We start from the raw sequence: 26,730 nt of genomic DNA on the forward strand, positions 1-26,730 counted from the left end.
ATAGGCTTTAGGGAAAGAGTGACGGAGGGAGGCGTTGGATATTGGGGATTGTTTGCTTATTGTAGGATTTTGGGAAATCACTTGGAATCCTATGGCAATGCTTAAAAAAAAAAAAATTGGGTTATTATTTTACTCATGTGTATATGTTTACCCCTTGAAGCTTATTAATAGAAAGGCTTCTTTAGGAATTCAGGGAAGTTGCAGGTATTTCTTTTAAGGTTTTAAGGTACCAGGTCATAATTTCAAAAACAAAGACTCCAGGATTATTTTAAAGCCTAAATGCATCTCTACAATTGATATTAATGGCAGACCACACTGCATAAAAACAAAACCCATTTCTAAGTGTGACGCCCAGGCCAAGGGCTGCCTAACACCCCCATTCCCATCTCAGACTCCTCCCATGTATGCTCCCTCACCAAAGCCACGTGTCCAGTCCTTCTGACGAAATGATGAGAGGGAGAGCTGTAGTGTGCGTAACCTGGAAAGTGTCAGAGAACCAGAGTGGGACAGAGGTGAAAGCGGTAAAAACAGATTTCACTCAGGGACTATTGCATTGGGGGAAGAGAGGCCTCAGTATAGAACTGGGCTCAATTCCAAATACAACATGGAGAAGTGGGGATTTTAGCCAAGGAGTGGAGTGGGGGGCAGTGGATGGAAAATTCCTAAGAGGAAACATTGGGGCAGGGGGGGTTCTAGCTAAAACGGACCTAACAGGATTCTTACTGAAGGCAGGCCAGTGGGATCAGAGGATAGAGGGGCAGGAGGAAATCGGATCAGAGATTGAGGGTGAGCAGATAGGACGGTGGGGGATTCTGGCTTAACCAACTACACAGGATTCTTGGACAACTGGGTTCTTGAGGACAAGGCCCAAGGCTGGGGCCTAATTGAGAAAATAGCTCACAGGAGCCTGTAAAGTTTGGTCAGAAATGAGGTAAACCTAACCACAGTGAGCATGGCCAGCTAACTCTCTTCTTTAAGTACTCTTTGTTTGATCTCACCAAAAATCCATTTCTACCATTTCTTTTATTCCCAATGGTAGTATACTAGCCTGCTATGGGAAATCATTTGCCTGGGGAAATTGCCTCCTTTATATGCAAAAGTAATGGGGGGGAAACCCAAAATATTCCATACTGTTTTCATTAGATGCAGGATCAGACCACGTGATCAATGCCAACTTACTTCAACAGACATCTGTGGTTGCCCCCTGCCTCCTGCTCTTGGGATGCAGTGATGACCAGGCTCCGTAGAACAAATTCAGCTGTAACCACACAATGGCGTGCTCTGTCTGTGCTGATCGGTAGCACTCTCCAAGATGCACTGGGTGGGGAATACTTGCTCAAGTAACTGCCTTCCTGCTCAGGGGGGAGTCTGCTTCTTCCTCGGACCTCCCCGCTCTCATGCGCTCTCTCTCTCCCATTCTCTCTCAAGTAAATAAATAAAGTCTTAAAAAGAAAAGAAAGAAAGAAAGACACACACACGGAATTAGGATATTTCTGTGAGGGTTTCCCAAAACCTGGTAGCAATGTTTGCCTCTGTGGAAGGAATAGGAAGTGAAGAGACCAGGGATGGGAAGGAAGGCGTACTGTTTGTTTATTAAAATCTTGTGTGTACTAGTAGTTTTTCAGTATAAAAAGTGATAGAAAGGAAAGGGACCAGAAAGCACAGCCCTTCGGCCACTGGGGGTGGACCCGAGTTTACAGAGGCACGATTTCGGCGCAAGCGCACCAGCGCTGCCCTGGCCAGGAGGCAGTGGCGCAGCCCGGCTCTTGGAGCTGTTCAGCCTTTCCTCTTTTGCTCTTGGTAGCTCTTTACTGAACTTTATGGAGGAAGATTTCAAGGCATTTTAACCACCTAGTTTTATTGAATGAAATAAAAACATCAAAGTAGACATTTATATTGAGGGTAATTTAATGTTTATATGCTGTTTACATTACAGCCTGGATTTCAAATAATTACAGCATCTCTGTGTTGATGGCGCTTTAGAAACACGACAGTCGCTCTAAACGAGGTTGCCGCTATGGACAGTGTGCTGTCATGTAATTCCTTGGAAATATCTTCTCTACATCCAGAATGATCACTTCATAAATTTCTTAGACTATCATGAACTGCAAGCATTTTTTAAAAGCTTAAAAATAATATTAGGTCGTTATTTTGATATTATGTTTTTAAAAAATAACAGGTACTGTAGAGAAAATATATTTTATTTTATTTATTTATTTATTTTTTTAGAGAAAATATATTTTAAACTAAATTCCCCCAAATAATCAGTCTCTATATAATAATTCCCAGGAGACTATACAGGTCACAGTACCTGTTTAATACATTTAGGTATTATTTTGTGCTTGTAATGGACACGCAGCCTTATCTCAACCTCTCACGTAAATTACTCTGAACTTAGTGTTGTTATTACTAAAACATATAAACTCTAAGCAGAAACAGTAAGTAATATCCAGACAATGAAGGCAAAATATGATGCATTTGGTGCCTGGCTTTGTTGTCTTTTCTTTTCTTTTTTTTTTTTTTAATTGTTTTTTAAGGTTTTTATTTATTTGAGAGAGAGAGAGCAAGCATATGCTCACAGGAGTTGGGGGAGGAGCAGAGCAGAAGGGAGAAGCAGGCTCCCTGCTGAGCAGGGAGCCTGATGGGGGTTCAATCCCAGGATCCTGGGATCATGACCGGAGCCCCCTGGGTGCCCCTGTTGTTTTTTCTATACATGATTTGAACATAGAATGAACCCCCAAAAATTTTTTCATGAAATCCTCAGTCTATGAAGTATAGTGACATGTAAATGACGCACAGTGCAATGTGGGCAAAAACACAGTGGTCAAATCGGTCCTCATGTATGTGCAACACAAACTTCAAAATACAGTCGAGAATCAAAAAATAAGCAAAGCACGAAGATCTTCCCAACGCTTCACGTATCCCTTAATTTTCAAAAGAGATGAGTCTGTCAATTCCTTCAAGTCCATGTCTGCTTGGATATTCATCTAGTTTCTCAGGAATGGAGAGAGGAAGTGAATTGTCAGAGACAGTGATATGTGGCAGGAGCAACAAATGGGAGTTGACTGCTTGTCAGGGGCACTACAAGAGCAAAACCGCCTATATAGACATGGGGGCTTCCTACTTCCTTGTATTACAACACAATGTAGTAGTTGATTCAAGCAGCTATGGCTAAATTGTATTTTATGTACCTTTTTCAAAAGACATTCTATAAAAATAATTTAGATGTAAATTGACATTGCAAGTAACCCAGAAAAAATTGGAGTCTAAAGATCCTTTTGTTCCCCAGTAAGGCTTTATTATACTTGAATCGGGAAAGTTCATTTGTTGGGTTGTAGAGAATCTAAAAAGGTATCATTTATTTGGTGAATGCCCCTCTATGCTTGATTTATAGGTTACAACTTTTACATATATACACACACACACACATATATATATAATTATATAATATATATTATAAATATAAATAAATAAATATTTCCTGTTTATTCCTCAAAACAACCCTGTGGAGCAGACATGTACTGTTGCCATCTCAGAGATGAAGAGACTGAGGGTCAGAGAATTCCCAAAATAGCTTAGAGGACAAGAGGCAGAATTGGCCTTCAAACTCATATGTCTCTGGTTATCATATGTCATTGTAGGAAGACATATACTTTTTCTCTTATGTCAGCCTCACTCGAAAAACAGGATTTCAGACATTTATTCCCAGTTAATACACTTTCTTCTCGTTCTCATTTCTCTTTCCCTTTGTTTTCTCTTCTGCTCACTTCCCGTTTCCTCCATTTCTTTGTTGCGTTGTAACTTGCATCTAACACCCTTACAATCCAAGTTGCTTGGATCAATGTATGATTTTGAAACTTTACTCTTGCTTGAGCTTTTGACGTGGAGATGCTGAGCTTGTGGACAACGAGGGCCCATCCCACTTCCAAATGTCACATGTCACCACACTTTGATCCTGGAAAATTGTGAGAGGGTGGCTCCTGTGTGACTGATGGAGAGTTTTTGGATGCACTCAGCTTTTAGCAACTACTTAGCAAGAACACCCTCTGCCCCAGTGCACGACCACATCACCTGTGTACAGAGCACCCAAAATGGCAGGGACCTCCCCGCAGAGACCTAGTCCACACCCCAGGCAATGCTTTCTGAATATGTATCTTTGGTGTTTTCTTGATTACCTGAGTAATAGATGCTGTTTGGCAAAAATTAAATGATCGCAGAATTATCAAAATTCAAAACATCTCAGGATGTCACTCCCCACCCCCCAGAGATAATCCCTGTTAACAATTTGAAGGAAATTCTACTCGTGAATGAATTCTTCAATTTTTTTTTCCTTCTTCTATCTGTGCCTTGGTTTAGAAATTTGTCTAGTTGGAGCGCTCGGGATTCAGAAGGTTGGTGATCTGCTTTTTTTCCCTCCGTCTCTCTTTGCTGTGTATGTTCAGGGTACACATTTGAAAGGCTGGCTGGAAATGAGAACAGAAGGTATTGCTCCTCCAAGATGTGTACGAATTAATTAGTAAAACTGAATTGCAGCGTTACTATGAATCTCTTTTAGTCAGTAGTTTGAGTACAGAGAATACTATCTTTTGTGTTGGTTTTGATTTAATTTTTGATAAATAAGTACTGCCTTAGTTGACTGTGCATATAAGTATGGATAAAGAACTTTATATATATAAATTGGACAGGCCAATGGGCATTTTGAACTAACAGGCGTTTGTATTCTGCATCGGAAGGGTGTGGGTAAGGAAACCAAGAGATTTCGTTGGAGTCCTTCCTTCCTCTGCTGCACTGAGCTGTGTTTGTGGGCTTCCTCAGTGTGCTCTCCACATGGAGAGAGGAAGTACCAGAGGGATCCTACAGTGTCGGGGGTATAGAATCTGACTCCAGAATTAAACAATGTGGGTTCAAATCCTGGTTCTAACATTAGCTATGTACCTTGGTTAAGGTACGTACCTTAAGGTACGTACTTTAGATACCTAAGGTACCTTAACCAAGGTACGTACCTTCTGGGAAGCTCCACACCCACATTCATGACATGGAAATAATGATCCTGCTTCCCTCATTTGGAAGACGTATGACTTAATGAGATAATGTGTATGAAGTTCCCAGCACAGAGTAAGCACCCAATAAATGTTAGTACTAATTATTAATATTTTTGTAAGTGATGGGATCATACTTCTAATTCTATATTAATAACTTTTTAAAGCTACCATGAACCCATATCAATGTCATTCTTATGGTTGCATTGTATTTACATTATATGATAAGCTGTGATTTATTTGATTATGGGCCTTGTGGAAATGATCATACATGCATCAAAGAACCATCCGTTTTGCCCATCCATGGTAAGCAATATTGTGTGCTGACATTCAAATCTAGAGAAGCATGCGGCCTGTAGTATGACACAGTTTAATCCACATGAGAATTTAGTGTTCTTTTAAGAAATATGTCAGAATCTCCCTGCCATCACACAATAACATGCAGCTAACACGTAAGGATGCTCTCTACTGCATAGACCTCTAAATTTGTCAGCTTAGACAATTTCTTACAGTGAGCCTCGTTTCTAAAATATCACTCTTGATAGCAAAGTATTTATTTCCTGCCTCGAAAAGTGAGTAAGTGCCTGGATATTACCCTGACTTTAGTTTCTGAACATGCCCATGACTGTCTTAATTAGAAAAGAAGAAAGTGCCATAATTCTGCCATAAGCTAGCAATAATGCCCCAGTGGGGGTCCCGGAGAACCTTTCTTATTCAAATGCTCACGGCTTCTTGAATAAAGTGGATGACTAAGTATACTTATCCTAGTAAGAGAGATTATTAGCAGTGGGAGACACATTTGAACCTGCTGAATGAGCCGTCTTTGTATCCAGGAAGGCCGGCACTCGGTAATTATTAGACCGGGTCTTCCTTTTATCCCAGCCGTCTTTTTCACGCTTGCCACGTCTGAATAGCGTTCTGTTGCCTGTTAATCCCTGCAGGAATGCGGCTTTGGCTACGGGGAGGATGCCCAGTGCATGACATGCCGGCCGCACAGGTTCAAGGAGGACTGGGGCTTTCAGAAATGCAAGCCGTGCCTGGAGTGCGCCGTGGTGAACCGCTTCCAGAAGGCAAACTGTTCGGTCACCAGCGACGCCGTCTGCGGGGACTGCTTGCCAGGGTAGGTCGGGCGATTTCTTTCCCTCGTGATTATGGAATGATTTTTCAAACGCGCCTTTCCCTGGTTCCGTCCCAAAGGTGAACGCACACCCACAGGAACCCGAGCGCAGCTGTGGGGTGGCCGTGACTTCCTCTGCGCCCACCGCGGGCTGTGAGCCCGTGACGGGCGCTGGTTATAAACAAAATGAATACGCGCACTAACGAAGTATTAGTGTCAGGAGAATCGACAGAGTTCCCTATAAATCGATGAAAAAGAAAATGGGGACAAATGGACAACAGAGGGGACGGGGCTGTTCACAAAAGAGGGAACACGTGCGGCCGGTGATCCTATGGCCATGTTCATCCTGGTCAGTGATCAGAGAAATGCAAATCAGGGCCATTCACTCATTTCTGCCGCTATTTGTGAAGCAGCTAGGAGGCAGGGCTGTACAGAAGTCAGGCGTCGCTGAGGTAAAGAGGCTGGGAACCCTACCCACATGCAGATTATATCCTAAGAAGGTTTTAGAAAGCTCTAAGTGGTAAATAATGAAGCCGTACCTTCTGCAGAAAGGTAGCAGAGGATGATTTCTGTGGAAGAAGAACCTAGAGTAGATAAGGCAGATGAGGCTAGGCTGGCTCAGTGATGCCTAGGCAAACGGCAGCATCTGGGAGGGTGACCGGGTTACCTGAGCTTTGAGCAAGACTCAGAGTTGAGGCAGTTTGCTGAGTAGGTGTGTGGGGGAAGAGCCCTGTGGACACAGGGAACAGAGAGACAGGCCCCAACGTGGACAGGACCCTGGAGTTCAGGGACCCTAACGTGGGAATCCGGGCTCTCAGTCACCACAGAGGCAGGTGTCTAACTAGACAGCCAGAGGACCCCCACAGATCACAGCCCTGCTATCAGAATGGTGAGTGCTAGCTCTGGGGCTCTTGTTGAGGGCAGAGGGGAAGACAACCTGTGGGCCTGAAGGGCAGAAAGAGGTACAAAATAGCCTCATGGGCCAACTGTGACCCTATGCTAAGCACCTGAGCAGGTATGAAATGTAATGGTTTAAAACCAAAGGCACAGGGAATAAAAGAAAAAATAACCATTACACTTCACCAAATTAAAATCTTTTGTGTTTCAAAGGATATTATCAAGAAAATAAAAAGACAACCCACAGAGTTAGAGGAACAATATATAAATCATATATGTGATAGGGGACTGTCTTATCTAGACTATATAAAACTCTTATAACTCAATAATGAAAAGACCAATATCACAATTAAAATGTCTGAGTAGACATTTCTCCAAAGAAGATACACAGACAGCAAATCAGCACATGAAAAGATGCTGAGTGTCATTCGCCATCAGGGAAATGCAAATTAAAACCACATACTTCAAGCCAACTAGGATGGCTGTCCCCACAAAGACAATGACAAGGGTTGGTGAGGATGTGGAGAAACTGGAACCACCATCCACCATTAGTAATAGAAAATGGTGCAGCTGCTTTAGAGTTTGGCAGTTTGGCAGTTCCTCAAATAGTTAAAATAGAGTTACAATGTGACCGAGCAATTCTGCTTTTAGGTATATAACCAAGACAGTTAGAAACCTGACCACACAAAAATGGGTACACAAATGTTCATAGCAGCATTATGCCTAATGGTCAAAAAGTGAGAAGAACCCAGATATCCATCGACTGATAAATTGGTTGACAAATTGGAGGATATTCAAACAAGAGAATATTATTTGGTGTTAAAAGGGGATGAATCACTCGTTCATGCAACAAAATGGCTGAACCTAGAAAACATTATGCTAAGTGAAAGAGGCCAATCACAAAAGACGTATTATATGATTCCATTTGTATGCGATGTCCAGAACGGGTGATCTATAGGGACAAAAAGTAATTGAGTGGTTACCTGGGGCTAGCGGTTGGTGTGTGTGTGGTGGAGGGGGGTGGTTGCTGGGAAGAGTCAGGGTTGACTGCTTAAGGGTACAGAGTTTCTTTTTTGTTGTGATAAAAATGTCTAAAACTGATTGTTCTGATGGTTGCACAGCTCTGTGAATACACCAAAGGCCATTTAATTGTATGCTTTACATGGGTGGATTGTAATATATGTGAATTAGATCTCAATTAATCTGCTACTTTAAAAAAAGGAATGGTCTATAACTTCAGGTGATGCTGATACCTGTGAATATCAGTATCCAGAGTTCTGACCTAATGCAGATGTAATTGAGGAACACTAACCAAATACCTGACCCATCTCTGCTGTTCCTACTCTACAGTTCTGCTAAAAGCATGTTAGTGTCCATCTCCTCCTCTGTGGGGCAGGGAGAAGAGGAGGTCCACGGGAGATTCAGAGGCAGAGAAAGTGAGGAAAAGCACAGGACCAGAGGATCTGGTTTTACAAAGAGGGAACTCACACAGTTATGCGGCTGGAGTATGAGTGAGGTCGCGCTCTCCCCACGACCTCCCACCAAAAGTGTTTCCTCATGCTTAACCTCATTCATTGTCACCTGAGCCCACGCCTTTAGCTGCAGTGTTTGCTCATTCTTTAAGTAAATGCTTAGATGTGGGAAAGTCATATATAAGTGAGTAGACATTTGAATGATATTTCATAGTTTATTTATATGATTAGTTTAAAATTACATGCTTCCTAAGCCAGCGTGAATGTACGAGCCAGGCGATAGTTATATAGTGACTTTTACCGAGGTTATCCAGAGTGTTTTTTTTTTTTTTTAAAGATTTTATTTATTATTTATTTGACAGAGAGAGAAATCACAAGTAGGCGGAGAGTCAGGCAGAGAGAGAGAGAGAAGCAGGCTCCCGCTGAGCAAAGAGCCCGATGCGGGGCTCGATCCCAGGACACTGAGATCATGACCTGAGCTGAAGGCAGCGGCTTAATCCACTGAGCCACCCAGGCGCCCCTATCCAGAGTGTTTTAAAGTGCTCGCCCAGCTTCACTATATTTGTGTGAAGAAGGTAAATAGTTGAAATCCATTTTATAGACAGGAAAATTGAGGCAGAAAGAAAATAAGCAAATTGCATATTGTTCCCAGAAAAGTGATGCCAACATCAGGCAGAGGGTGGCATTTTCATTTCTAGTGCTACCCCTGCCTTCTGAAGGCTCAGCCTCACCTGATCAGAGTTTTCTGCTGCCTGGAGGCTCAGCCCCAGTGGGACAGCAGTGGCCTTTTTCCCAGTGGCAGTACCGCGTGGGAATAGTTTGTCCTCTGTGCCCTCAATCTGAGTGATTGAAGAGTCTCCTTGTTTCCAAATATGTCCAATGACTTTATGCCAATACCTCAATTTCTCTGACACCCATTATTCTCACCTACAAATGATCATCTAATAATACCAACCTGCAGAACTGGCGGAATGACGGAGACTATAATGCATGCAAAATGCCAAGCAGAATGCCTGACCCATAGTAAGCACAAATACATACATGACCTTGTCACCAGTTAATGTTCCTGGGAGCCAGTGAACGCTTTACATGACTGGTTTTTTTTTGTTGTTTTTTGCAGTGGGCTTCCAGCCTTCTCCTCTGCCTGCCATGTTCCCATCCTTTCTCTGCTAAGGGGACCTAGGTCCCAGCCCGAAAGAATAAGCCAGCCCCTGCCAGTTCTTTCTAGTAACAATGATAGCTAATATTTTTCTTTAAATTTTTATTTATTTGTCAAAGAGAGAGAGAGTACAAGCAGGGGGAGCAGCAGAGGGAAAGGGATAAGCAGGCTCCCTGCTGAGTAAGGAGCCCTATGCGGGACCCTGGAATCATGACCTGAGCAGAAGGCAGACGCTTAACTGACTGAGCCACCCAGGGGCTCCTATAACCAGGCATATCTTAGAAGGGCACTTTTCCACATGGTGTTCATTAAGCAAACTGGTGTTATTTGGATTGAGTTGAATTAAAAATTCCTCTCCAAATTCAGTGTTGGAGAAACTTTAGAGTTTCTAAATAAATAAATTCTAAATAAATAAATACAAATGTATTAGTAAATACATCTTTTAGATGCCTTTCAGCAAATCATGATTAAGTAAAATCCAATATGATTTCCTTTTGTTTTTTTTTTTTTTTTCCATTAGCTATCTGAACATCCAGAGTAAAAGCTGAAGTTCAACTAAAGGCTGTTTAGCCAGACAGCTGTATCCCTAATCCCTTTTATTTTATTTTTTAAAACTTGTGTTCTTTCTCACTTGGTCAGAAAGCAGAGTTAGAAATGTTTCTGTGTCTCCAAAACCACAGAAGTCTAAGCAAGAAAAAGTAAAATAATCTTTCAAGCTTGATACATTTATTTATGCATTTAATACTTTCAATTATATGTTAAAATTCTAATTTCTATAACTTCATCTTCACATTGGAGGGTAATTTTGAGGCAACTCTTCCAAAAATTAAAAAACCATCCATGTCTATGATGGTTACTATATAATTTATAATTTAGTGAATGTACTATGTTTTAGAGTTCTGATTTTTTTTTAAAAGATTTTATTTATTTATTTGACACAGAGAGATCACAAGTAGACAGAGAGGCAGGCAGAGAGAGAGAGGGAAGCAGGCTCCCCGCCGAGCAGAGAGCCCGATGCGGGACTTGATCCCAGGACCCCAAGATCATGACCTGAGCAGAAGGCAGCGGTTTAACCCACTGAGCCACCCAGGCACCCAGGGTTCTGATTTAATCTCACTTTGTACAAAAAAGGAAAAAAAGAGTCAGTTGACGGTCTTGAAAATTTTGTTAAAAACTTTTTTCATTAAAAAATTAAATTTAAGGGATGCCTGGGTGGCTCAGTAGGTTAAGCAGCTGCCTTCGGCTCAGGTCATGATCCCAGCGTCCTGGGATCAAGTTCCACATCGGGCTCCTTGCTCAGCAGGGAGCCTGCTTCTCCCTCTGCCTCTACCTGCCATTCTGTCTGCCTGTGCTCGCTCTTTCCCCCCCTGATAAATAAATAAAATCTTTAAAAAAAATTAAATTTAATTACATTAATTAAATTAAATTTAAAAATTAAGTTTAAAAAAAAACTTAGATTCTGCCATCAAGCCATTGTCACAAAGAAACTGGCAGAGCAGATTCTAAATGCTTTTATATAATCTCTTTGTAGCTGCAGATAGCTGTCCTCAGAGTAAAGTCCAAGCATCATCTATCTCTCCTTGTGAGCAGGGTTACACGCATGGGAACCCTGTGAATCAGTGTGCCCACTCAACCTCCTCTCCAGTTAGGATTTCAGGCTATTTCTACTTTGTATTTAATGATCATTCAAAACATGATGTAATTTGCTCACCTTCTAGTCTCATTTCCTTGATGGCTCAAACCCATATTTTAATCTATATATTTTTGGCAAATGTATTTTATTCAATTGTCAGGGAAATCTCAGACCTCAAGACTGTTCTGTCACTAGATTTCCTTATTTTAAAAATGTTAAACATCCATGTTTGTTTCCCCAAAAGTTTTTAAAGTATGTATGTCTGTATCAATAGTTGATACAGAAGATGTTGGATATTACATTTTTTGTTTCACTCTTTGTTCTGATTATATTTATATAGAATGAGAGTTTATGTATAAAACTATTTTTGGACTGTGTCAATGTTCAATTACTTATTATTTGGCAAATTTTCCGGATGAAAGGATAAATATATTACACAGTTAAGTAAAAAATACATCTTTAATAAGAAAGCTCTCTTACATTGCCCTATGGTTTTTACCTTATTTTAATTTTTCATGTGTTTTCGTTGTAAAAAACATGTAACATAAAGTTAACCATCTTGACCATTTTTAAGGGTACAGTTCAGAATGTTAAGTACATTCACATTGTTGCAAGCTGATCTCCAGAACATTTTCATCTTCCCAAATGGAGATTCTATACCCATTGAATGATAAGTCGCCTTTTCCTCCTCCCCTCAGCTCCTGGTAACCACCATTCGACTTTCTGCTTATCTGAATTTGATTACACACATACTCTGAGTGGAATCCTGTAATACTTGTCTTTTGTGACTGGTTTGTTTCACTTAACATGTACTCAAGGTTCATCCATGCTCATGCTGTAGGATGTGAAAGTACATTTCTCCATGGACATTTGGGCTGCATTCACACATTGGGCTGCATTCAATTTTGGCTGTTGCGAACTATGTGGCTAGGAACATGAATGTACAAATACCTCTTCCACACTCTGCTTTCAGTTCTGTGGGATACAGCTCAGGAGTGGAATTGCTGGGTCATCTGGTAGTTGTATTTTTAAATTTTTGAGGAACCACCATACTGTTCTCCACAGAAAATGGCTCTCTACCATTTTCCATTCCCATGAACAGTGCATGGTGGTTCTAATTTCTCTTCATATCCTCCCCCAACACTTCTTATTTTCTGATTGTTTTGGTTTGGTTGTTTTTAATAGTCGTCCTGATGGGTATAAGGGATACTTCATTGTGGTTTTGATTTGCATTTTCCTAATGATGAGGGGTGTTGGCTGTTGGCCATCTTTTCATGTGCTTACTGGCTTTTTCATCTTTGGAAAAGTATCTATTTAAGTCCTTTGCCCATTTTTTAATCAGATTATTTGATTTTTGTTTTTGAGTTGTAGGGGTTCTTTATATGTTTTAGATATTAATTCCTTATCAGATACCTGATTTGCAAATATTTTCTCCCCTACTGTAGGTTCATTTTTCACTCTATTGATTGTATCCTTTTTTTTTAATACTGGAAAAAAATATTATTTTATTATCAGTTAGTACTTTTTTGATGCAACTTAACTTTTTTTTAACCACTTTACTATGATTGACATGTAAAACAATGTATACAATTTGATGAGTTTGGGGATAACTATACGTTGATTGTATCTTTTGATGCATAAAAGTTTGAAGTTTTATGTAGCCTAATGTAACTTTCCTTTTGTTGCCTGTCTCACATATGCCTTTCGATTGCCTTTTGGTGTCATATCCAAGAAATCATTGCCAAATTCAATGTCATGAAGTTTTTCTTGATATTTTAGGAATTTTATAGTTTTGAGCCTTATGTTTAGGTATTTAGTTCATTTTGAATTGGCTTTTGTATATGATGTTAAATAAAGTTCCAACTTCATTCTTTTGGATGTAGATATTCAATTTTCCCAGCACCATCCGTTAAAGAGACTGCCCAGCCCCATGTAGTGGTCTTGGTACTCTTTTTGAAGATCATATGACCATATATGTGAGAGTTTGTTCCATTGGTCTACATGTCTGTCTTTATGCCAATATTGATTATTATAGCTATAACTGTTTATTATACTGTATTGTACATTGTACACTGTATTGTATGTTACATGCTACATTGATTATTATAGCTTTGTGATATGTTTCAGTATCAGGAAGTATGAAAAAGGAAGGCTAAGCAAATATTGAATGTATCTGGGCATTTGATATAACTTACCTGTTTTAAATGCAAATTTTGCTTCAACCATAAAACATACAGATTTGCTATTACAAAATCCAAATTGCATCTATCCTGCCCTCTTATTTTGCAAATTTATTCTCCATACCACCATTTTGTCTGCAAATTTATTCTCCATACCGCCATTTTGTCATAGAAAAATAGACTTGGAAATACATTTAGAAGTAATCACTGTTAATATTTGGTATATAATAACCTTCTAATTTTTTTCAATGCAAATATCTATATGTAAATTCTTTTAGCTGCTTTGGTAAAAAATCTCAAGGGATCTCTATACCAAAGTATGTACTTGTACAATATATAATCATATTACTCACCTTTCTTTTTTTTTTTTTTACTTATTGTTATTTCGTGAGTTAAAAAAATACGTGTGGGAGATCTACATTATTGTTTCTTAAAGGCCATTTTGTATTCCATTGCCTTGGGACTACCATGGTTAGTCATTATCTGCTGTTGTATATTGAAATTGTGCCTGCTTGGCTTTTTCCCTTTTATAAACAATGCTTTGTTTGCATTGTTACACATACAGCTTCACCCATTTGGTTGTTTCTTTAGGATATACTTCAAAATAATGAAGGTACTGGTCAAAGGATATATAAACAATTTTTATTGCGTTCTGATGGCATATTGCTACATTGTCCTCCCACAAGTAGCAATTTATAATGTCCCTGGCATAGAAACATGTGCTTATTTTGTTTCTGCTCACACCACCACTTTCCCAGTTTTCTAAGTAAAATGGGATCTTTTCATTGCAGCTTGCCTTTACTCATTAGTTTAATGAGACTGAACATTTCAGTGTTAAATTTTGAAAAATTTAATTGCAACATGTATTCTAGTTTTAACTACAAAGCTTTAAAATTATGAAATGTTCTTCTTTGGGGAATTAATGTGCTTTGCCTGTTGTTCAGTTGCAGTGTTCACCTTTACCATTATGATTAAGGTTTCTACTACAAACTGAAGTTACAATGATATTATAACTATTTTTCAGTTTAATTTTCCTAATAACTGTGCCGATGATGCTTTATTTATTTTTACTCTTCAGATGGCTTTACTATTTGTGTGTGTGTGTGTGTGTGTGTGTGTGTGCGTGTGCATTTGTGTGTATGTGTGTATTTGTGAGTGTGTGGTGAAAACCATTGATTTCCATTCTGGCTGCTGGGTTTCTTATCATGCCTAGAAAGATATCCCCTTATGAAGACTGTATAAGCATCTACCTAAATTCTTCCATTGCTTTTATAGTTTGCTGGGGTTTTTTTGGTCTCTGAATTTCAAATGTTTAAAAACTGGCACTTGATTTAGGAGGGGTACTGTCATTTAAATGACAGTAGAGATGCCAAAGGCCACTGAGCTCCTACTCCAGCACCAGCACCTCACTATAGTGGGGCTAAGTAGAACTTACGATGTCATGTTCAGTGGAATTGATTATTTCTTGAATGGTCCCTGCCTCTGTGTCTAAGATACTGTTGTATTTAAGCCTTTGAGTTGCTGGTTTTTTGTTTTTTTGTTTTTATGTTTTTTTTTTTAAATAAAACCAGTAATGGAGATGACTGATAATTTATCATGAATCTGTTTGCCACAACTGTGAGCTTAGGAGAAAGAGCTAACAAGGGGCATTTTTCTCTTCTAGATTTTATAGGAAGACAAAACTTGTTGGTTTTCAAGACATGGAGTGCGTACCTTGTGGAGACCCTCCTCCTCCTTACGAGCCACACTGTGAGTGAACGCCACACGAACACTGCAGAAGGCCTCTTGGCCTTTTTTTAGAAACCTTTCTGCAGTTAGCAAATGGAGCAAAATCTCTCTCCGCTGTGGGGCTTTTAGCTTGCCTTCTTTTATCAAAGCCTCCAGCAGGACATAAAGCCCTTTTGTTGGGTGCCTCAGTCAGCAAACTGTGTCCCTTGATTTGAATCTCAGAGTGAAATACAGAAATTTTGCTGCTGCTCGTTTTATTCAAACTTTTATCTTTCATTCTGATATAAACCTCAGGTGACTCCAATTAACTAGGTGATCCAAATCCTAAGGCATAATATCTTTGCCTCAGGCCCGTGAATTCCTGTTTTTTCCCTTCTTAGTCCTGTGCTGTCACGTGGTGGTTAGAGACATTCCTCTCCACGAATCACCTGCCCTCACTAATGCATTTAAATACTGGCTCATTTCCTTCACTCTTTCATTTTCTCTTTAACAAATAAACAGGAAGAGAAAACCCATTGCACAGTGGGACTACAGCTGTAAATAAGAAAATTGTGCCTTTTCTTCATTGTATTTAACAAGAATCATTTTGATTGTATTTTTTCCTTCCACATAAAAGATATTTGTTACAAGCTATCAATGTGCATTGATGTTTGAATAAGAAGGGGAGGAACTCCCCACTTTTCTTAATCCCAACTACAGACCTGGCCTCAGGTGATGGGCAGGGAACACAATCAGCCGGTGGGCTCCCCCACTGTGCTCAGGGCTTCTCTTTACTAAGCAGAGCTTTAGTGAGCTGTGCTTCTGGTACACAGATACCCAGTACACAGGTCCAGCAGGAAGGATGGGGCAAGGTGCTTCATCCTGTCCATAGTTTGGTCCTGCCTTTCTGCGCAGCATAAGATAATATGGATGGGATATTTTGTTTTGATATCTTCTTGCTTCTTTCTGTGACAAAAGCCCCCTCTGAATGAACTGAAAGTTAGTGCATTATTGATAAAGCCACACAGTACTTGTGTTTCCAAGAATGTCATGGAATTTGCAGTCCATATTATTATGTCCTTTACCAAAATGCATTACTTTCTCTTCGTTTGATGTAGTAAAAGGGCAAAAAACAAATAAGCAAAAAAAAAAAAAAAGGATTCTAAGTCTTACAAAAATGTATGGTGACCCTCTTTTTTATAAGATGCAAGCATTTGCCAATTAATTCATTGCATTTAACTAATGCAGTATTAAATGTTACGTATCAATCATAGTAGGTAAACTGTTGTTTCACTTAATTTTCTCACTGTCCTATCATCAGCCTACATTTGTCAATGAGGGTTCCAGGTCCAGAAAGGTTATGAACTCTCCCCTGTTGTCTGGGAAATGGCAGAGACAATTCAGACCCAGGTCTGTCTAATGCCAAACATTGTGTTTTTGTCACTCTGTTGTCTCCCTAAGAAAAACCAAACTGTCTAATCTGTCCGCTGTTGGCTGGTGTAGTCTACTACATGTTGACTTTTTGTTTGCTTTCATATTATTTTTTTTTAAAGAAAGAAATGCATCTTCTTTTAAAAAGATTGTATTTATTTATTTGAAAGAGAGAGAAAGCATAAGCAGGGGGAGCCTCAGGCAGAGGGAGAAGGAGATGCAAACTCCCCGCTGAGTAGGGAGCCCTACTGGGACTCTGATCCCAGGACCCTGGAATCATGACCTGAGACAAAGGTGGATGCTTACCCGACTGAGCCACCCAGGCACCCTGTTTAATAGTCATCATTTAAACAAAAACTCTAAAAATCAAACATAGAGGAGATCTTTTACGCTACAGTCTGTAAAAGGACATGTCCACTTGCCAGTTAAAACAGGGTGGTGACCTGGGCTTGCCTGTTGGGTCCACTCGGCCATCATTTTGTCCAGAAGGCAAATTAAGATCATGCACTTCATCCCAAACTACCATTAAAAGATTTAGTAAAGTAACTGCTCTTGCCCAGTGTAGAGTTGGAAAGTACTAGGATTATTTTTTTTTTCCTCTTTAATTTACTCAGTTTAAATTTAATATGATCTGGTCGTAAGTCTGAAGCATTGGAATTTTTGCCTTTAGGGATCTGGCTAAGCTCAAACGTCATAAATTAGACTTTAAACATAGTTTTCACATATAATTTCCAACGTCTTTGTAAAGCCCTGAGTAAGTTACAGTTTGAAAAGAAAATTAACTAGTTTAATTTATATGTATAGATCTATGTCTCCATATATGAAACTATTTAGAAAGCAAAGAAAAACAAATTATTTTTGTAAGTCAGAAATGCAGTGCACAAAGTAATAGTCTTTCAAATCATGAGACAATAGTCCGGGGTCTTTAGTAAGTGTTAATCCTTATCTCTGTAAAGGAAAAGTTTGCTGCCTTTGGCATAGGTCGTAGGAATAATTCCAGGGCACAACTAATCTCCTCAAAAGCGATCTTGAAATCTTTTGGGGGAATTATGTAAGGCGTCTTATGTTTTCATTTCTCCTACTTTGAGTATTTCAACTCATCCACAAAGAACTACTTCTCCACTGATTTTTCCCTGCTAAGGAGTTCCCGTTTTCTTTAGACTCAGCTGTAAGAAAGTGACACCCATCAAGTTGCCTCGAGTAATGGGATTTGGGGCACCTGGGTGGCTCAGTTGTCTTCCCCAGGTGATAATCTCGGGCTCCTGGAATCGGGTCCCACATCAGCCTCCCTGCTCAGCGGGGAGTCTGATTCTCCCTCTCCTTTTGCCCATACCCATCACTGCTTATGCTCTCTCTGTCTCTCTCAGATAAATAAAATCTTTACTTTTTTAAATCTTTTTTTAAAGATTTTTTATTTATTCATTGAGACCAAGTGAGAGAGTGAGAGAGAGAGAGAGAGAGCTCTCTCATGAGTGGGAGGGGCAGAGGGAGAGGGAGAAGCAGGCAGCCTCATGTAGGACTCTATCCCAGGACCACGACATCACGACCCAAGTGGAAAGCAGACACATAACCAACTGAACCACCCAGGCGCCCTAAATAAAATCTTAAAAAAAACGTAATGGGGTTTGTTTCAAGGATATATGTAGTAGTGAGAGGTTGGAACTTCCCTGAACTTGGGGGCAGCTCATACTTGGGATCTGAGGCAGCCCTGGAGTCTGGGGGCTATAACCCCATGTCACAGGAGGCTCTGAGTTCTACCCTGGGCTCTGGTCAGCACCATTGATGTTTTCTCAGCCTGTGGGACTCTGCTTATGTCACCTCTTTTCCCCTCATGCTTCCAAGGGACTGGTCTGTACTTCCCAGTCATGCTTCTGAAGGAGAGAGTCTGATTGGCCAAGTAAAATACCATCGTCCTGTGAGACAGAGCCTTTTTCATTTAACTGTTGAACAAATATTTGAGTGCCTCTTGGGGGCCAGGCACACGATGAACAAATAGACCCCAATTCTTTTCTTCTTGGAGCTTACGGCATAGTGGGGGTGTTGTCAAATAAGTGTTCCAAATTAAACAGTATTCGGATACTACCCATATAGATGCAAAAGTGTGATTGGCCGGTCCTGTGCCTGGAGGGATCTGTGGTGCCCTAAGAACAGGTAATGGATAATGACGTGGGAATGTTAGGGAAGATTTCCAGAACCATGACTTCCAAGCTGTGATCTGAAGGGTCCATAGGGGAGGATGAGCCAGAAAAGGAGACCAAACCGAGGGCCAGGGAAGTCGGAGGAAGCCAGGACAGTATGAGAGTGTCCTTTCCTGTGCAAGTCAGGTCAGTTGACCCTGGAAATTTCCTTTTAAATTTCCATTTAGCACCCTGGAGGGCTAGGGTGACATTGACAAGCACCATCTGAGTGAGTAATGGGAACGAAGCCAGATTATAATGCAATGACAAGCTAATGTAAGGGGAGGAATAGAGATGATTATGGACAACTGTCTAGAAGTTTGCCTGTGAAGGTGATGTGGGAATATGCAGACAATGGAGGGGTTTTGTTTTATTTCATTCCTGAGGTGAGAGACACATTTGCTTGTTTGCAGGTTGAAGGAAAGTGTCCAGCTGAGAGAGGCTGAATTTATGAGAGAACAGTAGAATTATCAGTCCTTTTCTGGAAAAGGATCCCAAAGCACACTTGTTGGGTTGTCCTTCTCTGGAAGGAGGGAGTGCTCCCTGCTATAACCAGTGAAAGAGGGCAGTGGGGCAATGAACATGGCCTTCTGCATTTGGTGGCAGGGAGTGAGGGACTCATAGTCTTGGCTAGTATGTGTGTGAAGTAGGAGGCATTGTGTTCTGCCAAGTCAGGCAGGAGCCAAGGAACTCAGAGGCTGGAAAAGCATAGGCCTTTGAGATTCTCATTACAGAGTATGGGAGGGAAGTTGATTCGAGAAAATAGTGGGTGTCCTGGTACTACCAAGAGTCCAAATGAAGTTCGTGGTCATTGATGAACTTCATTTGGACTCTTGGTGCTACAGGCATTGAGAGGCATTGTTTGCGTCTCATATGACGTCTATAGGCACTTCTGCTACAGGAATGACTCAGGCCACCTCTGATTCTGCCCTAAACATATGTAAATTATGCCCTAAATGTGCAGCTTGTAGCAAGTTACAAACAAGTCTTGAAAATAATTGATAACACAAGAATAATTTTAAATAAACGTAAATACATTTTCTTATATTTCTGTAATACCTGAAATAAACCAAAGTAATGACTTAACAGAAACACAAGAATTGAAAACTTCCCATATTTCTGTCAGCTCACTAAGGGGCCACATATCACATTTTCTTTATCCATTCATCCATTGATGGGCACTTAAGTTATTCCACATCTTGGCTATCCTAAATAATGCTGCAGTGAACATGAGATGCATAGATCTTTTTGAGTTAATGTTTTCATTCTCTTCAGGTAAACACCCAGAGGCGGAATTGCTGAGCTGTATGATAGTCCCCTTTTTATTTTTTTGAGGAAACTCCTACTGTTTTCCACAGTAGCTGCACCAATTTATACTCCCACCAACAGTGGACAAGAGTTCCCTTTTCTCCACATCCTCACCAGCATTTCTTATTTATTGTCTTTTCTATAATAGCCATTCTAACAGGTGTGAGGTGATACCTCATTGTAGTCTCGATTTGCATTTCCCTGATGACAAGTGATGTTGAGCATCGTTTCATGTACCTGTTGGCCATCTGGATGTCTTTATTGGAAAAATGTCTATTCAGAACCTCTGCCCACTTTTTAATCAGATTTCTTTTTTTCTATTGAGTTGTATAAGTTCTTTATATATTTTGGATATTAACCCCTTCTTAGATATATGACCTGTAAATATCTTCTCCTGTTCAGTGGGTTGCTTTTTCATTTTGTTGATGGTTTACTTTGTTGTGCAGAAGTTTTTTAGTTTGATAGTTTGATGTAGGTCCTACTTGTTTATTTTTGCCTTTGTTGACATTGCTTTTGGGGTCAGATCCAAAAAAAATCATCACCAAGAATCAATATCAAAGAGTTTACCACTATTTTTTTTTTCTAGTTTTATGGTTCAGGCCTTACATTCAAGTCTTTAATCTATTTTGAGTTGATCTTTGGGTATGGTGTAAAAAAGTGGTCCAGTTTCATTCTTCTTCATGTGGGTGTCCAGTTTTCCCAACACTATGCATTGAAGAAACTGTCCTCTCCTCTTTGCCTATTTTTGGCTCATTTGTCGTAAATCAACTAACCCTCTACATGTGAGTATATTTCTGGGTTCTCTATTCTGTCCCACTGATCATGTGTCTCTTTTCATGCCAATACCATGCTGTTTTGATTTATAGCTTTATAATATAGTTTGAAATTAGGAAGGATGTTACCTTCAGCTTTGTTCTTTTGTTCTCAAGATTACTTTGTCCATTCATGGGCTTTTGTGGTTCCATACAAATTTTAGGAAGGTTTGTCCTATTTCTGTGGGAAAAAAAAAAAGCCATTAGAATCTTGATAGGGACTTCATTAAATCGTTGCATTGCTTTGGGTAGTACGGACATTTTAACCATGTTAATTCTTCCAACTCATGAGATAGAGTATTATCTCATGCAGATTTTGAGTAGAACTAAATGAAATCCTATCCAGAAACATACTGGCCCCAGAGTTAGCTCAGTCATGACTACCTTCATGCCAGCCTGCTTTCTTCTAAATGGTGACTGATCTGCCCTGCATCTCCTCCATTCCCACCTACCCTCTTCCCAAGCCAGGTGTGCTCTTTGGAGGACATGGAGATTGGGACTTGTTCCACATGGGGAGGATCTCATGATACAGCTGGCTTTGATCTTTGTCTTGCTGTCCTTCACCCCCTCTGGCAGGTGGGCGATGAAGGATACCTAGAATGGGGCTGCGGTAAATTTTTGTGTTTGATTGCTTGAATGGCTTGAGTACCAGACTGAAGAAACCCTACTTAAGCTGGTCTATTTCCTCCCTATCCTACCGCCTAAGGCCCAAGTTTGCCTGCCCAACCAACATGAGCTTAAAGCTTCCCTCCCCTCAAAATAATGATGGATGTGTGATTGTAATTGATTGTCCACTCATAACCTCTTGGTCAGGTCGCCAGTAGCGTTAATTTGTGAGACTGACTGGTTGGGCACGGAGAACAGAGCTGATTAGTGACATCATTGTAGACTGCAGATCAATGAAAGGCACCCATAAAAATCCCTGCCCCAGGCTCTGTTCCTCATCACTTTATCTTCACCTCCTGAAAATGTGCACTCATTTAGAGTATTAAAGGGAAATCGAGAAAAACACACAAGAAATTTTAGAAGCACTATATCCTGCCCTGGGCCTGATAAGAAATGCAGATTTTGTATGATTTCTTTTAGCAATGTTTACTTAATTTGGAACAAATACTCTGGTTGGAACAAATGGTTTTGAAAAAATTCAAAGCGGTTTTTCATCTGAGTACAGCTTTATTTAAGTGTGTTTAACCTAGATGTTTGCTTTGTTCTTGGGGGCTTTGTAAAACAAGCCACGTGATTCTGAAGAGATAAGTGACCAGATAAGTCGCTGTAGGGGGGATAAAGGGGAGAGAGACAAGCAGGAGCTCTGTTGGCCTGGAACTATTTAGGAATTCTGCATGGCTTACTGGTCTCAAAGAACAGCAGGTCTCTGTACCGACAAGTAATAAGTGACATTAAAAAAGGATTCTTTTCCAAAGGAAACTGAAACTACCTTCTAAGTAACAGATAAAAGTAACATCAAAATAAACTTCTAAAAGAAATATTTGCTCATTAAAGATAATTCTTAAAGTTTCATAGAAAAAAAGAAGGGAGATTACCATAGGCAAAGCATTTCCCACATTAGAGCTTACAAAACAAAAACCTGCATCTTGGTGGTTTTCTTTCATCCCTTTTCTGTCTATGCTGCTGATTTTTGGCAAATGGATGTAATTATGCTGCACATGCTACTTTGTATCCTTTTCCCACTTGCGGTGTAATTTTTTTTTCATCCACTACTTACTTAAGTACTATTTTCATGATCTTACTGATGAAAGTACTATGCCGGTATTTGGGCTCCCATTGGATTTTAAGGCTGCTCTGCTACCCATGTTGCTGCTGTTCACATCTCTATGGAGGAGGGAGCCTTCCCTCCTCCTGCATTAGTGAGTGGGTGCTCACAATGTATGTGTCCAAAGGGATTAATATTCAATGTGCAGTTATTGCAAGGTTATTTTAAGTGCGCCGGTAAACACGTCTTTTAAAGAAAATACAACACATTTAAAGGAAATACATTGGGGGTGTTTTGAAATCAGTACCAAGATGAGTATTCAGGTTTTCTCTAAAAGCAGAGGAAGGAGGCAGAGGGGGAGACCTTGCCTTTAGTGAATTACAAGCAGGCTTCAGCTGTGGCCTGAATGTTTAAGTCAATAGACTGGTGAAGTTAAACACCCAGTTCCTGGCATTCTCACAGCACCCAGCACCCCACATCCTGGGGCACTTACACACTTACTGAAACTGATCAGAGGAAACGGCCATGCGAGAGGATATGGAAGAGATGCATATACTCCGGGAGTATTTGGTATTTGCTTTGGAAACATGATGTGATTTTTATTCCATCTATGGGTGTTTATCGTTTCTGCACCGGAGTTCTTAGGACGAGCGCACTTCATACTTAGTGGCCTGACTTCCAGGGTAGTCCCTGGGCCCTCTGTGGGATGGGGCCATATGGCCACGAAATGCTAATGAAGGGTTCCCTTCACTGAGGGTTTTCAAGTAGTCCTTGGTCTTAAGTGTCCGGCCAGGGGACGGTTGCCACAGGTTGCGTGGATGGAACCTGGCCTTGGGGATTGTTGCAGAAACAGACAGGTGCCTCCAGGCACCCTGAGCAAGTCCAGAACGCAGCAGAGATGGGGAACTTCTCCAAGAGGAGTCTTACAAAGTTTAGCTCTTTACTGCTAAACAGAACTTTCAGGGTAGGAGATAGGAAGACAATGAGATAAAGAGAGAACTCAGCATAGATGAAACAGTCCCTGGCTTGTGGCTGATGGATTACAGAGCCAGCCTTCCCCTCTGCTGTGGGAATGGGAGCTTGCCTCTGCTATACCCCTACTGATTTGTTGGTTTAAGGGACTGTCGCTCTTCTCTTCTTGCACTCTCCACAGTTCCCTGCTTTTCCCTACGATCTCCCTTCTTTCCGGTCAGTAGGATGCAATTTCATTATTATATTGGAAAACAATCTAAAATAGCAGTGGTTAAAGGTTGCTTATATGGAAACCAAAGAAACAAGTATCAGCCAGTTTCCCCATAGAACCCCAGCAGGAGAGCTCCCTGCCAAGGGGACCACCTTTTCAACTGTCTCCCAGAATCTTTTTTTTTTTTTTTTTTTTTTGTCAGAAGCATTGCTGTGCCAATAGAAGGAGCCACAGTGAGGGAAGAAGGAAGGGAAGGAGCTAGCAGAGGCAGAGATGGAGAGGGCAAGAAGCAGAAGGGTAGCCTGTGGTCCAGCGGAGAGGAGTCCCAAACAGGCACAAATCCCCCACAGGAGCTCCAAACCTGCTGAGATTTGGTGCCATTTAGTGTAGCGTAAACAGAGCTATGCATCCTCAAGTACTGACCCCTGAGGTTTTGTCCCGAATACCACTGGATCCAATAATCCTACTTCTCATTATTCTTTCTGGACCCTGCAAAAGGGGTTGGAAGACAGTCAAATTACGTTTGTTGAAATATCTTCTTTTTAAATTTTATTTGTGTATTTATTTTTGAGAGAGAGGGAGCACAGTGGGGAGAGGGGCAGAGGGAGAAGCAGGTGCCCTACTGAGCAGGGAGCCCAAAGCAGGGCTCCATCCCAGGACCCTGGGATTATGACCTGAGCTGAAGGCAAATGCTTAACTGACTGAGGCACTGAGGCGTCCCTGTTGAAGTATTTTTAAGAAAGCGGCAAGCCATTGTAATTGTTTTAGACTGATTGTTGTAGAAAATGGTTAATCCTTCTTTCGGCTTATTTGCTTACTGAGAGGCAAACAATGGTCATCTACGGAGAGGTTAAAATGTGCTATGGCAGACTCCTTTCTCAAGGATATGGGGAAAAGAGCTGGGCAGTTTAAATGTGTTGACCTCTTTAGAGGGAAAGGGTGCTATAAATGCTACTGCTTCGTACGATGATGTCGCTCTTTCAAATATTTATTTTAGCCCTAGTTTCATGCCAGTTCTAGAAGTCAAAGCTTCTTAAAAAAAAAAAAAAAAAAAATGTTTCTTAACTCTGTACTTGTCCTTTTGCCCCAATATGAAAGTGCTGAATATTTGTAAGCTACTAACTGTTCCAAGGGGGAAAAAAAGAAAAGGAAAGGAAAATCTAAATACCTTGGCTTGGTCAGGTGACAGTATCCCTTGAACGTGGAGATGCTCTGGAGAAGGGCTTGTGTGCCTATGACGTCAGGGAGGCAGAGTGTCACTAGCTGTGCCCACAGGCTTTGATCCCGCCCCCAGAATGGTAGTTGTTGATTGTTACCCCGTCAGCTATAAATCTGACTTCTCTGCCCTTTATCTTCAGTCTCTCTGAAACATTTAAAGTCAGTGAGCTGGTTTAAATATTTACTCATGAAGAAACAGGTTATGGTTTGTTAAAGGCCATCGCTAAATTAAATGGAAGTTAGATTAAGTACAGTTTACTTAAAAAATATAAAATCCAACAGGTCTGTTTCATGACGTTACGGACTTTTGCAAATGGAACAGTGATTTGTGTGTGCGTCCATTAAATGCTTAGCATATAAATAAACGTGGAGAAAGCGTCCTAACAGTTTATGCCAAACTACGGTGAAAATACTCAGCGTTTAGGCTCCAAATGCCCTCCCTTCCCCCGGCAGGACATTTATTCTTGTGAGGTAGTATATAAGGGTTCACATGGAGCCAGGGGACCAGGATTTGGTCCCCTGTGGGCTCACATTCTAGAAGGGACTGGAATATGTTGCCTTCACCAATGGATGGAGACCTTTTCGTTTTTAAACAAGGGTGAATGCCTGGCTACTTCCCATATCAACTATGTAAGGAAGGGGATTTAATTTAGGGCATGTTATTTTGAGGACAAAGAAGAGAAGGACCAGGAGAGTTTAAGATCGTAAATCTAAAATTCTGAAGGGGCTAGACATTTCCTCTGTATTTCTCAGCCTGAGTTTGCAGGAATTCTCTGTGGTGTGCTTATTTAATGCCTTTACTTCACAGCCAGACAACACAGAGAAGGGGAGATAGGATTTGAACCCTGGTCAACCTGACAGCACAGACATGCCAAGTTCAATACTCACCTCTCTAGGTGAACTTGGAAGAACCTCTCTTATTCCTGTAAGAGAGTTTAAAATAATTTTTTCAAAAGATTTTATTTATTTGACAGACAGAGATCACAAGTAGGCAGAGAGGCAGGTAGAGAGAGAGGAGGAAATAGGCTCCCTGAGGAGCAGAGAGCCCGATGTGGGGCTCGATCCCAGGACCCTGGAACCATGACCTGAGCTGAAGGCAGAGGCTTTAACCCACTGAGCAACCCAGGCACCCCTAAAATAATTTTAAGATTAAGAAAAAAATTGAAACTATAAATGAAATGTAATTGAGTCTTTCTCCTTGGAGAGATAGTTTAAAAAACTCAAATGTTACAAAAGGTGGTAAAAGATAAAAACGGAAAGCTTCAAGTCCTTTATCAAACAGAAATTGGGTTTTTAAAGATAATATTCCACCTTAGGGATTTAAAATATCATTTTAACTGCTTTTTAAAATTATTTTGTTTATCTCAGAGAAATTATTTTAAATATTCATGAGAATTCTGTCTATATTATGAATCATGTAGCAATTTCCTTAAACATTCAAAAAATATCTTTTGATACACAATTATAATTAAAAGGAGGACATGTTTCTTTTTTTAACTGTTGCAAATAATTTTTTAACTTATTGAAATACAAATCACATACAAGAAGATGCATATAATTCAGTGAGTTTTGATAGATCTATACACCTGTGTAATCACCTCTCTAGTAAAGATGTGAAACACTGCTGTCATTTCTCTCAGAAGGGAAGTCCTGTTAACTGATGACTTTGGAGTAACTTCAGAATGT

General features: G+C 40.4%; 1 protein-coding gene across 3 annotated transcripts in view; it reads left to right on the forward strand.

The window, feature by feature from the left end:
- Positions 1 to 26,730, forward strand: part of TNFRSF19 (TNF receptor superfamily member 19) — a 90,774-nt gene that overhangs the window by 28,902 nt on the left and 35,142 nt on the right. For all 3 annotated transcript variants that reach the window (XM_004774350.3, XM_004774349.3, XM_004774351.3), the window contains 2 exons: positions 5,981 to 6,159; positions 15,161 to 15,246. In XM_004774350.3, coding sequence (XP_004774407.1) covers positions 5,981 to 6,159; positions 15,161 to 15,246 — 265 coding nt within the window. The remainder of the gene's footprint in view (positions 1 to 5,980; positions 6,160 to 15,160; positions 15,247 to 26,730) is intronic.

Source organism: Mustela putorius, unplaced genomic scaffold (genome assembly GCF_011764305.1).
Source record: "Mustela putorius furo isolate JIRA1106 unplaced genomic scaffold, ASM1176430v1.1 tig00004035_pilon_pilon_pilon, whole genome shotgun sequence".
Lineage (NCBI taxonomy): Eukaryota > Metazoa > Chordata > Mammalia > Carnivora > Mustelidae > Mustela > Mustela putorius.